Here is a 14,063-nt window from a genome sequence, read left to right on the forward strand (position 1 = left end):
AGATCACGGCGAAGCAGCCCGATAGGTCTTTGTTTTCAATTAGACGCCGGCTGTGCAACCCTATGCCAACGTATTATAGATGTCTTCATAAAATGTCCAAAATTATGTATGGTTATTGATGTTGATAAGTTCATATTTACTGACTAAAAATTAAATGACCACGTGATTTTTTTTTTTTTTGAGATGTCTACCTTAGCCTTTCGAAGACAACGTGCCTCTTCGCCCTGACGAATAGCGTCGTTGCGACCATCGTCGTCAATAGGAGTACAGCATTAGCGAACAGAAGTCCATAGAAGACGTATTCGGCTGCCGGCATGGCAATGAACGAGCTGGCTAGTAGGAGATGGTTTTTGTGCTGCTGCTGCTCCTGCGTCGATGTTGGTGCTGACAGTGTGAATGCCGATACTGGGCACGACCTGTGCTGTGCTGCCGGTACGACGTCGTGCCAGAAAGAGACCGCCGGGTCGTGGGAGCTGTGCTTGACGATCATATCGTGCTGGCTGTCGATGCCCTTGTTGCTGGAGGTGAAGATCATTATCTGGTGGTTCTGGGTTGTGTATTCTGGCCATGTCGTCGAAGTTGACATTTCGTTACCGTTCGGGTCTCTGTTAGAAAGAGAAAAAAATAAAGTAATTATTTATAAGAAGGAAAGTGAAACCCTTTCGCATACATGAAATGAAAAATCAGATTTAAATTAAATTAAATTTTTTTTATGAAGAAAATTTCAATCTAGTTTTCGATAGAGCCTGTCAACTTGAACACCTTCTTACATTACGACGCTTTTGAATAAAACCGAAAATAATCCTACGACATGGATTATTTTCAACATGGATTATTTATCTACAACATGGATTATGGAGCCCACAAAAATATACCTCTACATCTTCAACAACTGTCTTAGATTTTAAATGAACCGTAGGTGCCCAACATAGATTTTTACTGTAGCCTGCTAGAATTTTTTTCCCATTTTTAATGAAAAATCTCATGCGATGAATTATTTCTACTCTGGAATTTTTTCCCACACTATTAATTGGTCACCTATTTGAAAGGGTAATTTTTTTTTTAGAAATGGGGAGTGTCCATTTTAGAGAGATTTGTCCACATTACTAGAAAACATTTTGGTGCTAATTCAAATACATTGAAATAGAATTGAAAAAGACCTGCTATCATTGATACAGTAAAACCCTCTTTTGGGGACACGGACGGGATGAAAATATTTGTCTGTAAAAGGGGGGTGACCGTTAATTAGGGGTTTGAAATGCATCATTTTATTATACGAGGAAAATTGTTATTAGGCAATGAAAAAGCGTTGAACGTTGAAAAAGGGTATCTTCTGTATCTTCAAATATTTTGATTCAATCAGCCCGCGCGCGCGTGCAGCGCGATTAGGATTGATAAATACCCTTGTACACAATGCAACCTCTCAATAAGGTACACCAATACCAAACCAGACATTTTGTCCCTTAAATAGAGGCCAGAGCCGCAACTGGGGGGGAGGGGGGACAGATGAGTCTGCTGTTCCGGGTGCGGACCAGAGGGGGAGAAAATTTAACACTTCAACATTACAAGGGGGCATGAAAATGCGTGCTTGTCCCTGTTGACCAAGCATCTGATTGCGGCTCTGAATAGAATTTAGCCCATTATTCAGAGATAAATGAGTTCTTATTCAAAAAGACACAAATAGAGGCGAAGATTGCCTAAGGCCCAACTCAGGGGCGTACGGAAGATCGAGATCTGAGGTGGGGGACAAAAAATGTTCTCCCCTAGAAATTTTGAGTTACCGCCCTTCAAAAAGCATTTAAATTAACAGAAATTGGTTTATATATTGGTAAAGGTATTTTATTTTGATATTTCAACTTTTTCACCGAAATATTAATTTTTTCACAACTTTTGCTCGTCTTGGGGGGGGGGGGGGGGGACACAGCCCTTCTGATCATCCCGCTGTGTACGCTTCTCACCGACCTTATATTAATTTTTCAAACTATAACTTTACGAGAAAATAAGAAGGCCCGCTCAAAAATATTTGTATGGGGGTCACCAAAAATTCTGGTCTAAGCATCGCATTCAAGAATGGTCATTGATCATTTGTGAAATATTTTCAGTTCAATTGCAGTATTTACGTACTTTTATGGACTATTATAAGAATGAAAACTTGAGGTGCCGCAGAGAATAACCAAGTTTTAGGATGGGCTTTAGACCCCACCTTGGAATTCAGATTTATAACAGTAACTGAGCCCCTTTATAAGCATTACCGTTTTGTAAACGTTGACGGCGTGGGTGTGTGTATGTGACTTCACCCCACGGATTCTATCACTCCAGTAAAGTCATCATTCAAGGGGCAATGCTCTCATCCGAGAGAAAAATTCCTAGTCTATTCATTTAAACGTGAACTTAAAACTAAATTTTAATTTAAAATTTGAGACGTAATTTAAATATTAACTTAACATTTAAATTGATTCATTTGAAATTATAATAAATTGATGGAAAAAGAGCTGAACTTACCCGTTCCTTGCGAAGTTCGTGATGGCTTGGATCATGGACTTCGTCAGCTTGACTTCGTTCTCTGGAAGATCAGGCAGTTGGAATGGAAGGCCGAGAGTGAACAGAACGTCATCGCCGTGTCCTGCCTTGATGAATGGCGGATGGATGGAGAATGACGGCCTATGGTCCAACTGGTACATGAAGGTGCGTCCGTTGCCAGCAGAGGAGACCACGTCGGCCAGTTTCGCTACGTGGGAGGTGACGTAAAGGTCTCCACAGAAGTCGACGAATGATTGCCGGAGCTTGTTCTGCCTGTTGGTGTACTCGTGGAATGCCATCTTGTTCAAGAGACTGTCCTTGTTCTTGTAGATTTCCAGCATGTTTCCGTCGACGAGGTCATAGAATTCCGATGATTCGAGTTCGTCTCTGAGCAGCTTCTGGTACAGAGGAGATCCCATCGCGCTCAGGGCTATGGTGCAGAGAGTTCCCTCGTTGTTGTTGATTCCCAAGAGGATGTCCAATCTGTCCTCGGATTTTTTGCCGGCCGCTTTGAGCACGTCTTCGTATATGAGGTGGTAATCGAAAACTGGTCGCCATCTCTGAGGGATCTGCAACGCCTCGCGGAGCAGAATATCGGATGGCACACGGCGGAGACAGGAGACGGAATCCTGAACAGTCGACAGTAGACACCCGGTGGCTTCTGCTAGTCTCAGAGTCGAATTCAGGGGATTCCTGTCGAAAACCCAGTCACCGACAGGCACGCCGCTCTGCATTATGACTCTGCGAAACAGTCTCTCGTCTCTGTTAAGCGGAGAGAAGGCTTGGATGCCGATACTCATGGCACCAGAGAAACGTCCGAACAGCGTGACGTTTTCGCCGTCTCCACCGAATCTCGCCACGTTCTTCTTCAGCCACATCAGAGCCATCCTCTGATCCAAAAGTCCGACATTACCAGGAGCGTCACCCATCAAAGTACTCAGGAAACCGAAGACCGAGACCCTATAGTTGACAGTCACAACAATGACTTTTCCTAATACCGCGAGGTAACTTCCGTCAAACTGCTGCGGGTCGGCGTAATCGAAACCTTCACCAGGGAACCATACCATAACTGGCAGAGGCCTTTCTGAATCCCTAACTTCTGGTACGAACATGTTCAGGTAGAGACAGTCTTCGCTGATCTGCGCCTGGTTGGGTTTCAGCAGGGGACTGATAACAGAGTCCATATGAGCCGGCTGGTAACAACTCGCCGCGTAACTCGCGGCATCTCTCGCAACTGTCTCAGCGGTGAACTCCACTGGGGGCTTAAACCTCAACTCTCCGACCGGGGGTTTAGCATAAGGGACCCCGAGGAACTGCGTCAGAGGTTTCTGCAGGACCGTCGTTAGCTTTCCATGCAAGACACCGGTCGTCGTCGGGACCTTCACGGTCTTCTCACCGGCGACTAGGCACAACAAGGATAACACGACAACCGCTGATACGGACGTCATCATCATACTCATCCACGGAACACAGAGTAGGTAAAAGAACAAAATTCTAGACGGCAGTTAGGTCTAAATAAGAGAAGCGTCTACAGCTGAAGCTTAGGAAGCTCTGATGTTCCCATGACCGAATCCACTGGCTTATATACAGCCGGTTCGACCGTCTCTCTTCCGCAGTTACACGCGGCGTGCGTCACGTCTTTTTTAGCTGTTGCTGCTGCCACTGACCCCGTAGTTCCAAAGGGGGAATTCAGGTGAAACGTCTGCATATTCACCCACCGTCCCCACCGCCGTTCGCATTATCCTTTCCCTGATTGCCATTGGACACCCCCATTTCCTCTAGGACTCGTGGACGTCCCCGCCTCGACCCAGACATTGGTCGGATAAGTGCTAATAACTCTTCCCCGAAAGCCAACCAGCGAACGGAAGATTCCCCCAAGGCAAAAACCTCTATAAGAAAGTTTTTATTCCAGCAAGGAAAAAAAAAAAAATTAAAAAATGTCTATTTTATCGCCACGTTTGGCGACTTATCTAGAACTTGGCGTGTTTTGTTTATTTCTGTTTTTAACTCGTTCCAGAGAAAAGAAAATTCTTATCATTTATAATTTTTTTTCCCCGATTTATTTTCCCTGTGAAGGACACAATCATTGTTTACTTGACGGGAAATAAACAGCGTGTGGAAATAACGCAAAGATCATATCCGGATAATGATTATTTTGTATTATTAATCGGAACTTGATCAATGTAAAATATATTAACTGAAAAACTGATTGTTTTTTCCAGAATTTTTTAAAATTAAATTGTTTATAATTATTTTTTTCGCTTAGTATTATCAGATTTTTTTTGATTGAATTATTTATAATCTATTTCTTAAGGCCGATTATTATCAGTAATGCTTTGATTAAATTCTTTATAACTAATTTTTTTTTTTTTGAACTGATTGTTATCAGAATTTTTTTTTTTTGATTTAAACGCTTGCAATTAATTTTTAGGGCTGATTACTATTACAAAATTTTTTATTGAACTACTTATAATTGAATTTTTTTGACAGATTATTACCAGATTGTTTTTGGATTTATTATAATCGAAAATGCTTTTTTACTAATTTTTTTATATTAAAATTTTTTGCCTGATTATTATCAGAATTTTTTATAATTATTTTACTCTGATTTGTATCAGAAATTTTTTTTTAAAAATTTAAATTGTTTATTGATCATTTTTCAGTCATTATCGCTAATTTTCTTTTGATTGTGCAAGATTGGTTATTATTGGAGATTCCCATGATTAAATTATTTCTAATAACTTTTTCAATCGATTATCATTGGAAATGTTTTTTTATTGAATAGTTTATAAGTAATGTTTTTTGGACCGATAATTATCAGAAAAATTTGTGAATTACATTTTTTATAACTGATTATACTAGAATGTTTTCAGTTAAATTACAATTCGTTTAAAAAAATTAGTTAATTAAAAATTAGTTTTTTCGGACTGATTATGATCAGAAATGTTCTTGTTGAATTATTAACAATTAATTTTTTTTTTAACTTTTTGAATTTCTTTGCAGCGTCTTTCTTGAATTGAAAAATATTTAAATACTGAGATCAAATTTTTTGATGGTATTAAAGAAGTCTCCTAAATCGGGATATTTTGTGGGGTTGGTAAAAATTTGTGGTTTGGGAAATTAAAAGTCTCCAGGCTAGAGTTCTGTCATTCTTTTTCTTATTGGCCCCGTGATAAAACCTGTCTGAAGTGCGCATAAAAGAATTCAAGATTTCATTTTTCGATTGATAAATTCCTTGATAAAAAATATAATTTACATTTGTGCTTCATATGCTATTAGAAATCGTGTTTATATATTAAAAAGCAATATATTCATTACCCCGACATTATGTGCCCGGTGCTTTAGGCCAGTGATCCGCAAACCGTGGGTCGTGACCCCACGGGGGGTTGCGACAATTAACGGGGGGGGGGGGGTCGCGAGAGATTCTTGGAAATAACGACTTCCAAATAAGAAATTCATTTTTATTTAAAAATACGAAGAATTAAAGAATACCTTTATTCAGCTGAGCTAATTACCATGTATCATACAATGTGATTTTATTTTAAATTATACTTGTACAATAATCGATGTATCAGCTCCGTCATGTCAGAATCACGAATGTGCGATGTCCTTGCAAAAAAAAAAAAATTACGTGGAAGATTTGGTACGTTACCCGATTTCTTAAAATTGTATATTTCTTAAAAATTGGAAAATTGGAATTTCTTAAAACACGGAATAGAATGATAAGTGATATGTGAATATACGAAGGGAAATGTGTCTACGTTTTATGAATTTATTAAGAGTTTTATGACCAATTTTCTTTAATGGTCGAATTCAAGTGCAAAATCAGTTTGAAATCGGATGATTCTTTCTTAATCGCCCTGTATACGAAAATGAAGGACCATACACCTCCCTCCACTTTCATCTTGCATAAGGGACACTAAGTACATCGAAAAGCAAAGTAAATATTTATATATAAAAAAAAAAAATGAAAAAACTGAAAGTCAATGTCGTCTAATCTGGAGGGAAAAAAAATCTGAATGTCCCGGATAAACGGGACATATGGTCAGTCTATGTGAGGCCGCCGGACATATCATCAGCCTATGTAGGGGTCGCCGATTAATTTTTTGGTCAAAAGGGGAGTCACGCTCCAAAAAGTTTACGCACTACTAGTCTAGGCCATTGTTTCTCAACCTTTTTCAGCCCATTACTCCCTTTAAAAAATATTTTCTACTCGTGTACCCCGTCTTATTCAGGGGCCCTCTCCCCCTCTTAACCACATCCGAGACTGATTTTTCCCTTTTACTTATGAGTGACCTTTCTACTTAACGAATTTAATGTGATTGGAACTAAATTTATAATGAACAAAACGTTTATAAATAAGATAGATGTCAAAAAGCGACCATATTGCTCGGTTTCATTCTTAAGATTTCTTCGCGTTCTCCTAAAGCGATTACTCCCCTTTTCCGGGGCTTAGTACGTCCTGGACCGGATTATGCTGTAAGGCAGCGGTTCTCAACTTTTATTGATTCGCGAAGCCCGTTTTAATATAGGCTTATAACTTTTATGGCGGAGCCGCGTAGTCTTCTATGCTATGTTGTTTTTATCAAGACAAGATAAACTGAAAAATGTCAAATTTTCAAAATTTATTTTAGTTGTATTAAATTTGAGGATTAATATATTATTCTCCTCGGGTGGCTGCGGAGCCCATGGAAAGTGCACATGGAGTCCCAAGGAGCACCGATTGAGAACTGCTGCAGTAAGGGTTTGGAGACCTTACCTACACAGAGGGATATCATTATATGGACTTGGTTGGGAGTCTTGCTGTTAGACAAGGCTTGAGCTATGAAAAAAGACTTGATTTCTCTTGAATATGTTTACTTTGTTACTTTGGAAGAAGGCAGGTGTCGGGGGATATGATCGAAGTGATTAAAATTTTACACGGGATGGATAGAATGGACCATGAATTATTAATGCATCGTCAATCACCTCTGACAAAGTGACATCAGTATTGTTTAGTAAGGGATAATTCTAGGTTGTGGTGTCGCAGGGAGTTTTTTCCTGATTGGGTTGTTAATAAATGGAATAGCCTATCCCCGGTGGGGAGGGGGGGGGGAGCGTGAATTCTGACACACAGTTGACACGTTTAGAAAGAAATACGATAAGCAGGTTGGGATAAATCGAGAAGCTATCCATTCTTACACATAAGACAACCATAAATATTTTTTATCGGCATTGTATTATATTTTATCATGTATATATTGTTTCCGGTTTTTATAATTGCACTTTCGGTTGGGTTGCTTTATTATAGTCATATATAACATCCAGTACCGTAACTAGCCATTCCTGTGCCCTGTGCAAAAATTTGCATTTAGGTCCCTTCTGGCCCATTCTTCGACTCAGAATGGGCCATTCCCAAGTGGACCCTGTGCTGGTGCACCTGTTACACCTGCCTAGTTTCGGCACTGATGACATCTATATTTGTTATGAGCATCTTTTTTTTAGCCACCGCGTTGGGCATTTTTCATGTTGTGGCCTTGTATTTGTATATGTCTAGACTTTAGAGCATAATAATTATTATTATTTATATAATCCCTGGATCAGGTACGAATCTGGAAAGTAGAGGAGGGTCGAGAAAAGAGCCGAATTAGATGGGGGAAAAATAGGTCTGTGTAAAATACGGGACGATCCAACGAACCTATACAATAAAATGCTCCTTCCGATACGTCATACTGGGTCCGTTCCTAGCATAGACTAGACTTCAGTGAGATTTCTTCTATGGGTTCTATGCATAGCCATTTCACCATGCGTCAGTTCCGCATTGCTACTGCAGGGAGTCCCCCATCGAGAGGTTAGCGTATCAACCTCTCGATGAGTATAAAAACAAGCCTGCCGTTCGGAACCGGCAATAAATTGTAGGTTCCGGTCTAATTAGCCCTTGTGTGCAGAAAATGACCGTGGTGCGACAAAAATGATTAATCATCAATGATCATGAGTTCCCGGGTAAAGTGATGTTCTGGGGTCTCTTACTAAGCGGGAAGTAACAGTTTACATATTTACATTCAAAAATCATAGTACCGGATCTCCTTCTATAGGCTCGCGGACCATGCTAGAATGGGTGCACGCATGAACATGGCTCTGGTACAACGGACAGTTCTGCTGGATTCTGAAATCCGTCACATTTTCCCCACCATAATTATTTCACATGAAAGCTTTATATCTTCATAGATCTCCATGTCCCTCCTCCCTTAATAGTTGCTGTGGCTCCTCTTTAATCTGTTTTCACCCGAGGTCCCCCTTAGAATATCTCAGAACCGCAAGAAGGCCATCTGGCCCCAGTTTGATGAGATGAGCTAAGATTTTTCACGGTCCTCTTTGTAGTAAATTTATAGTGCAAAAGGACAAAAAATACGACAAGATTCAGGCCTGTCAAGCTTTCATACGTTTAATTTAAAGAATTTACTTAGTAGAAGAGGGGAGAAGACATTTTCTGCCTAGGAGCGCCCGCCAAAAATCCTGGCGTAAAAGCTCGTCTCCGGAGTGTGAGAGAGGCCCCACCAGAAATATACTGGGAGATGACTCCTTTATAGAGACGTCTCTCTCTCACTACATGTTCTTACAAATCAAAAATATTTGTGCCAAGGAAGCCAAGTTGTAAATGAGACGAAGATTCGAAATGAGCAATTTCCACTTGTTTGAATTCCAGGTAGGAATTCGGAACCAATTCTCTCTCTTTCTCTCTCTCTCTCACACACACACCCCCGGACCCAAAGAAATAATATTGAATGGTTCCCCAGTACATAAATAGAAACTAATTACAATGAACTTAATGAACACGCAAATAAACCTATAAATCAGATCTATTGTCAAAATATATGCCATTTTTCTCAGTATAAAATACATAGATACAATACAGTCAATTCGCCATATGTCGAACCCGCTAACTCAAATATCTGTTGAAGTCGATGTTTTGACCACAGAGTAATAATACTATAGAGTGCGCGCGAGGGGTTACAATGTGAAGCAAAGATCCGGAGTCACGTGACTCCGGTCGAAAGGCTGGTCAGGGAATCTCGCTGGCAATGCTTTCCTTATGGCTACTCGTATGACGATCTACACGTGCTGTCTTATTTTTCATTAGAATGGTCACCACGTGTGCAGCTTTCGGATGTTCTGAACGGTTTAGGAAAGGAGGAACATTATCCTTTCACAAGGGAATACTTTTTTGCTTATTCCCCTTCTTATAAATTAAAAATTGGAATATTAAATTGACGATGCAATGGATTTCTGACGTAATCTCAGTTTTTAACAACTCCATTTTGGATTTAATTCAATTAAAGTTCCAAGTTTTGGTAAAATTCAAATGTCATGAATCATTATTAAATGTTTTAATACAATTTTTGGCAATAAATGATTGAAATTGTGAGTTTTATGAAGTTTTAACTGAAATATACGTCTCCGCAAGATTTGGCGAGATTTGGCGAGCTAGTGAGTTCATTCGACTTTTGCTCAACTTGGAAGAAAATATGCTTTTCAGAAGGAGAAATTTATGAAAAATATTCTATTTAAATAGAATGGGAGGAAAACTTCCCCCCCCCCCTCTAGACAATTGCAGTTTGGCATAAAAATGCATAACAACCTCTAAAAATAATAGTATTTTTACCCCTCTTCACACCTGAGATAAAACTATTACAGAAAAGAAATATTTTTATTCATTAATTTATGTTTGTTGTATGTGAAATTGCCGCTTCAAACAAGAAAATTAATTATTCAATTGATTTTTTGAGTCAATATCTGTACTAAGACCTGAAGTCATATATTGTGTACCTCAGATGTTATCTTGAAAAAGAATCATTCTAAAAACGATTTAATACCTTAAATTAAGATTAACATATGCATACTTTTGGAGCGAAGAGATTACATATGTCACATTTATATATATATATATGTGTGGCATGTGTAAATATTATGTTATATATATGAAATATTATATCCTAAAATATTATATATATATATATATATAAAATTACAGAATCTCATCATCAATTTCTCTAAATTATAAGAATTAAAATTCCATGTAGAGTATATATGTAATAATTTAAAGTGTGTATATATATATATATATGGAATTTTAATTCTACATGGAATTTTAATTCTACATGGAATTTTAATTCTTATAATTTAGAGAAATTGATGATGAGATTCTGTAATTTTCTTGAGTAAAATCTATTTTAATCCTGAAATATTATGTAAGTGTTTACAGTTTTGTGTGATGAGGTTATAAAAGGTTTTTCAGGAATGTTAGAAATGAAACTTTTTCTTATTGTTTGAATATTATTTCATGACTGAATATGGCATGAGTGTGAATGTGTTACATTACATAACATAATATGATGCATTATAGTTAATTATACATTAATCATGAGTATATAGAGTAATTGTAATGTTCTGGAAAGATATATTTTTGTTTCAATAACCCCTAGTATAAATAAATTTTCGAAATTAAAAGCGACAAAGTGAATGAAGAGAATATTTAAAAATATAAATGAATTAGGCTTTACAACATATACGATTTTCTAGCATTTATTTTTACTCCAACATGTTATGTATAATGTATCAAATTTACAGTAACATAAACATTATATATTTGTTGTATACAATATTTTGTTTCCTGTGTGTGTATAGATATTTAGAAAGCTATTAAAAACTGTGCCAAAAAAATTTATTTCATGAAATTTATACTGTTTATATTCACTTCCTTCAAATATTATATATTCAATTAAAATTTAAAAACCCATGTGTTAAGAAATTATTAAGAATTATCCCTTAATGGAAAATAAAAAAATTCGGTTTTCCAATATTTGTTTATTTTATAGAATTTATTTTTTCAAATCTGATACTCCCTAAATATTTCACATAAAAATGAGTGAAATTCATTGAAAAAATAAAGGAAAGTTTTCATCAACTTGATCGAATTGAGTCAAATTTCGTTACAGCAACATCGTAGCTTCTGCGAAAACGCGCCAAATGTAATAGCGCAGAACCTGTTCTTTCCCCGACAATACTGCTCATCTTTTCTTCACGTTCGACAAGTTTTATGAATAGCGTGCGCGGTCTATTTATATCTTAAGTCTATGGTTTTGACCCAGCCCCAGAACTTTTTTCCGTCTCTTTTAATGTTAAAATTTTCCCTCAACTCGAAGTTTTCTTCCTTAAGTCGCAGTTTTTGAAAATGAGAGAAATTAAAAAGAAAAGTAGCATTTACAAATGGAATTTAGCATTTAGCAATCGAATTTATCAGATTCCCTTTAGCGGATTTATTTGTCTGCTTGCAGAAAGTGAACGACTTTCTCACGAAAGGGGGATAAGAAGAGAATAACAGATGAAGAGATAGTCAAAAATCACTGCATTTTTTGACAGGAAATAATCTGTTTTACACTTTATTTGTAATTTGTCTCATTTATAAAGTTATCGTGTATGCGTACGCGTTTCCATAATACCGTATATACGGGGTGATTATAAAAAAACTATCCCGACATATGGGCCCCTAACTATCATACCATTCACAGAAACTGAATGAAATTTTGGCATAAGGTATTTTGAGGTATGCGCTCAAGAATGATATGGAAAACAACAGTGTCACTCTAAAAGTTACAGTTACAGTGAGAAAATTTTGAAAATATCAAATGGCAACACCAAGTTTCTTGTATTGGAATGCGATCTCCATACTGAAAAACACTAAATAGCGTTGGAATGGCACCTGTAGCACGAAAATCCCCGGAGCTAGGCAAGGAAAAAGGACTTTGCCGTGCACCAGAGCATTAATGTTCGTTTCATTCGTCACACCGTTTCTTCGGCTGAGATCCCAGCCTGATTAGTTCTCCACAAGGTCATGTGGAAAATTTGTGAAACACAATAAAATGCTTTATTTTATGCTGCTTCTCTGTCCTTATTGGCTGTCCTCACTTTTAGCCTATCTACCGCCGGTGATTTTCATGCTACAGTTGCCGTTCGAACGCTATTTAGGGTTTTTCACAATGGAGATCACATTCCAATACAAAAAACTTGGTGTTGCCATTTGATATTTTCGAAATTTTTTCACTGTAACCGTAACTGTCAGAGTGACACTGTTGTTTCCCATATCATTCTTGAGCGCATACATCAAAATACCTTATGCCAAAATTTCATTCAGTTTCTGTGAATGGTATGATAGTTAGGGGCCCATATGTCGGGATAGCTTTTTTATAATCACCCTGTATACGTCTAGTTTCTTAATATTCTCATTTCAGTAACTAAATAAGAATAACTTATCTTTCCGAATTTCTTTATCTGCAGTAGTTTGGCATGTTTTACTAATAAGATATTCGTAAAAAATAGCACTGTTATTTCAATCAGTCTTTCTATTTCGCATTCTGAAATCAAAATTTCTGATAAGTCGAACTAACGATAACACGAAGTTTCTTACCGATCGCTGCAAATTCAACTTATTTAACTGTATTTTGAATCATTTCCGAACGTATGTTGCATGATTAGAAATTATACGATAATAATCACACAGGACGTCGATAAATATTCATCTAAGAATTAATCGATTGTTCTTATAGATTTTTTAGGTCATGTTTTCAGGAAAAATTATTAAAAAATTCAATGGATACACCAATAATTCTACGATTTTGTCATTTTCATCAGTATTAGATCGAAATTGAGCATATTGGTGTTTATTTTAATTTTCTATTGTTCATAGTTAATTATTGTTATATGAGTACATTTTTGAAAAGCAGTATCAGATATTTTCGGTGTATAACGTCATTCGGTCTATAATGCCACTTTTTATTGGCACCCGCCAGTATAATTAGTGAGTGTAGTGCCCGAGTGGCATGGTGGTAAGATGCTGGTCTACCATCGTGAATGTTGTTGTCCGGTTCCTGGGTCGAACCCAAGGGAGGATATAGATACAATATTTTCCCTAACGAACTCGATAGACCGCGCCTTCACTTCCAACCCATCTCACTAATGGCAATATAGCGATATGGCCAGAGTTGGTGTTTGGTGAAGTGGGATTACTGGTTATTAAGTCACCCATTTTATATGAAGTCATTTTTATCTAATTCCCAGCAGCAACATTAAACCGAGGTCTGACTGTGCTGTTATTAATACAGTAGAGCATCGATTATCCGAAACAATTGTGGACCGGGAGTGTTCGGATAATTGATTTTTCGGATGACGGATCATTGACGGAAAAAAATTGCACCAGTATCATAGGAGCCATATGAAACAAAAGAACAGTGATATTAAACACAAAACTGTATATATTTTGTATCTCTTTGGGAAGATATTATTTATATAATTTGGGAGAAAGCACTAACGGAGGTAGCAGAACTTCTTCTACACAGCACGCAAATTTGAATTTGCGGGTGACCGATGTTTCGGTTGATCGGTATTCGGATAATCGATGCTCTACATCATAGTTTCTCAACCTTTTTTTGTGTCCCATCGCCCTCTTCTTCAGAAATTTTTTTTCTCCCATCGGCCTCATATCAAATAAACCCATAGGATCCCATGTT

General features: G+C 37.5%; 1 protein-coding gene and 1 long non-coding RNA gene across 2 annotated transcripts in view; one reads left to right on the plus strand and one right to left on the minus strand.

Moving 5' to 3' along the window:
* Positions 1 to 14,063, plus strand: part of LOC149070184 (uncharacterized) — a 143,060-nt gene that overhangs the window by 44,654 nt on the left and 84,343 nt on the right. The window lies entirely within an intron of this gene.
* Positions 59 to 4,323, minus strand: LOC149070185 (carboxylesterase 5A-like). The gene is made up of 2 exons (XM_089249540.1): positions 2,503 to 4,323; positions 59 to 605 (listed from the first exon to the last, which is right to left on the minus strand). The coding sequence occupies exons 1-2, from the start codon at positions 3,978 to 3,980 to the stop codon at positions 188 to 190; spliced, it is 1,896 nt and encodes a 631-aa protein (XP_089105666.1). The 5' UTR covers positions 3,981 to 4,323; the 3' UTR covers positions 59 to 187.

This window comes from Pholcus phalangioides, unplaced genomic scaffold (genome assembly GCF_987345545.1).
Source record: "Pholcus phalangioides strain wild (caught in Gottingen) unplaced genomic scaffold, Ppha-v1.0 ptg000022l_1, whole genome shotgun sequence".
Taxonomy (NCBI): domain Eukaryota; kingdom Metazoa; phylum Arthropoda; class Arachnida; order Araneae; family Pholcidae; genus Pholcus; species Pholcus phalangioides.